General features: G+C 26.8%; 1 protein-coding gene across 1 annotated transcript in view; it reads right to left on the reverse strand.

Annotated features, from left to right (window-relative positions):
• Positions 1-201: 201 nt before the first annotated feature.
• EMH_0014480 (uncharacterized protein) overlaps positions 202-209 on the reverse strand; it is a gene marked incomplete at both ends in the record, with an annotated part of 950 nt that continues 942 nt past the window's right edge. Inside the window, one exon of the mRNA XM_013500116.1 lies at positions 202-206. Coding sequence (XP_013355570.1) covers positions 202-206 — 5 coding nt within the window. The remainder of the gene's footprint in view (positions 207-209) is intronic.

A 209-nucleotide genomic window follows, 5' to 3' on the forward strand; every position in this document is an offset into this window, starting at 1 on the left:
TCGGAGACAACAGAAAAACAAAGAAGGAGAAAAACAAACAAAGAAGTAGAGAAAAAAACAAAGACAAAAGGAGACAAAAAAACAAACACAAAAGGAGACAAAAAAGGAAAACGAAAGGAGACAGAAAAGAAACAAAAGGAGACATAAAAGAAAAACAAAAGGAGACAAAAAAAGAAAGAAAAAAAAAAAAAAAAAAAAAAATTAAGTTT

The sequence above is a fragment of the Eimeria mitis genome, genomic scaffold (assembly GCF_000499745.2).
Source record: "Eimeria mitis Houghton genomic scaffold, Emh_scaff502, whole genome shotgun sequence".
Lineage (NCBI taxonomy): Eukaryota > Apicomplexa > Conoidasida > Eucoccidiorida > Eimeriidae > Eimeria > Eimeria mitis.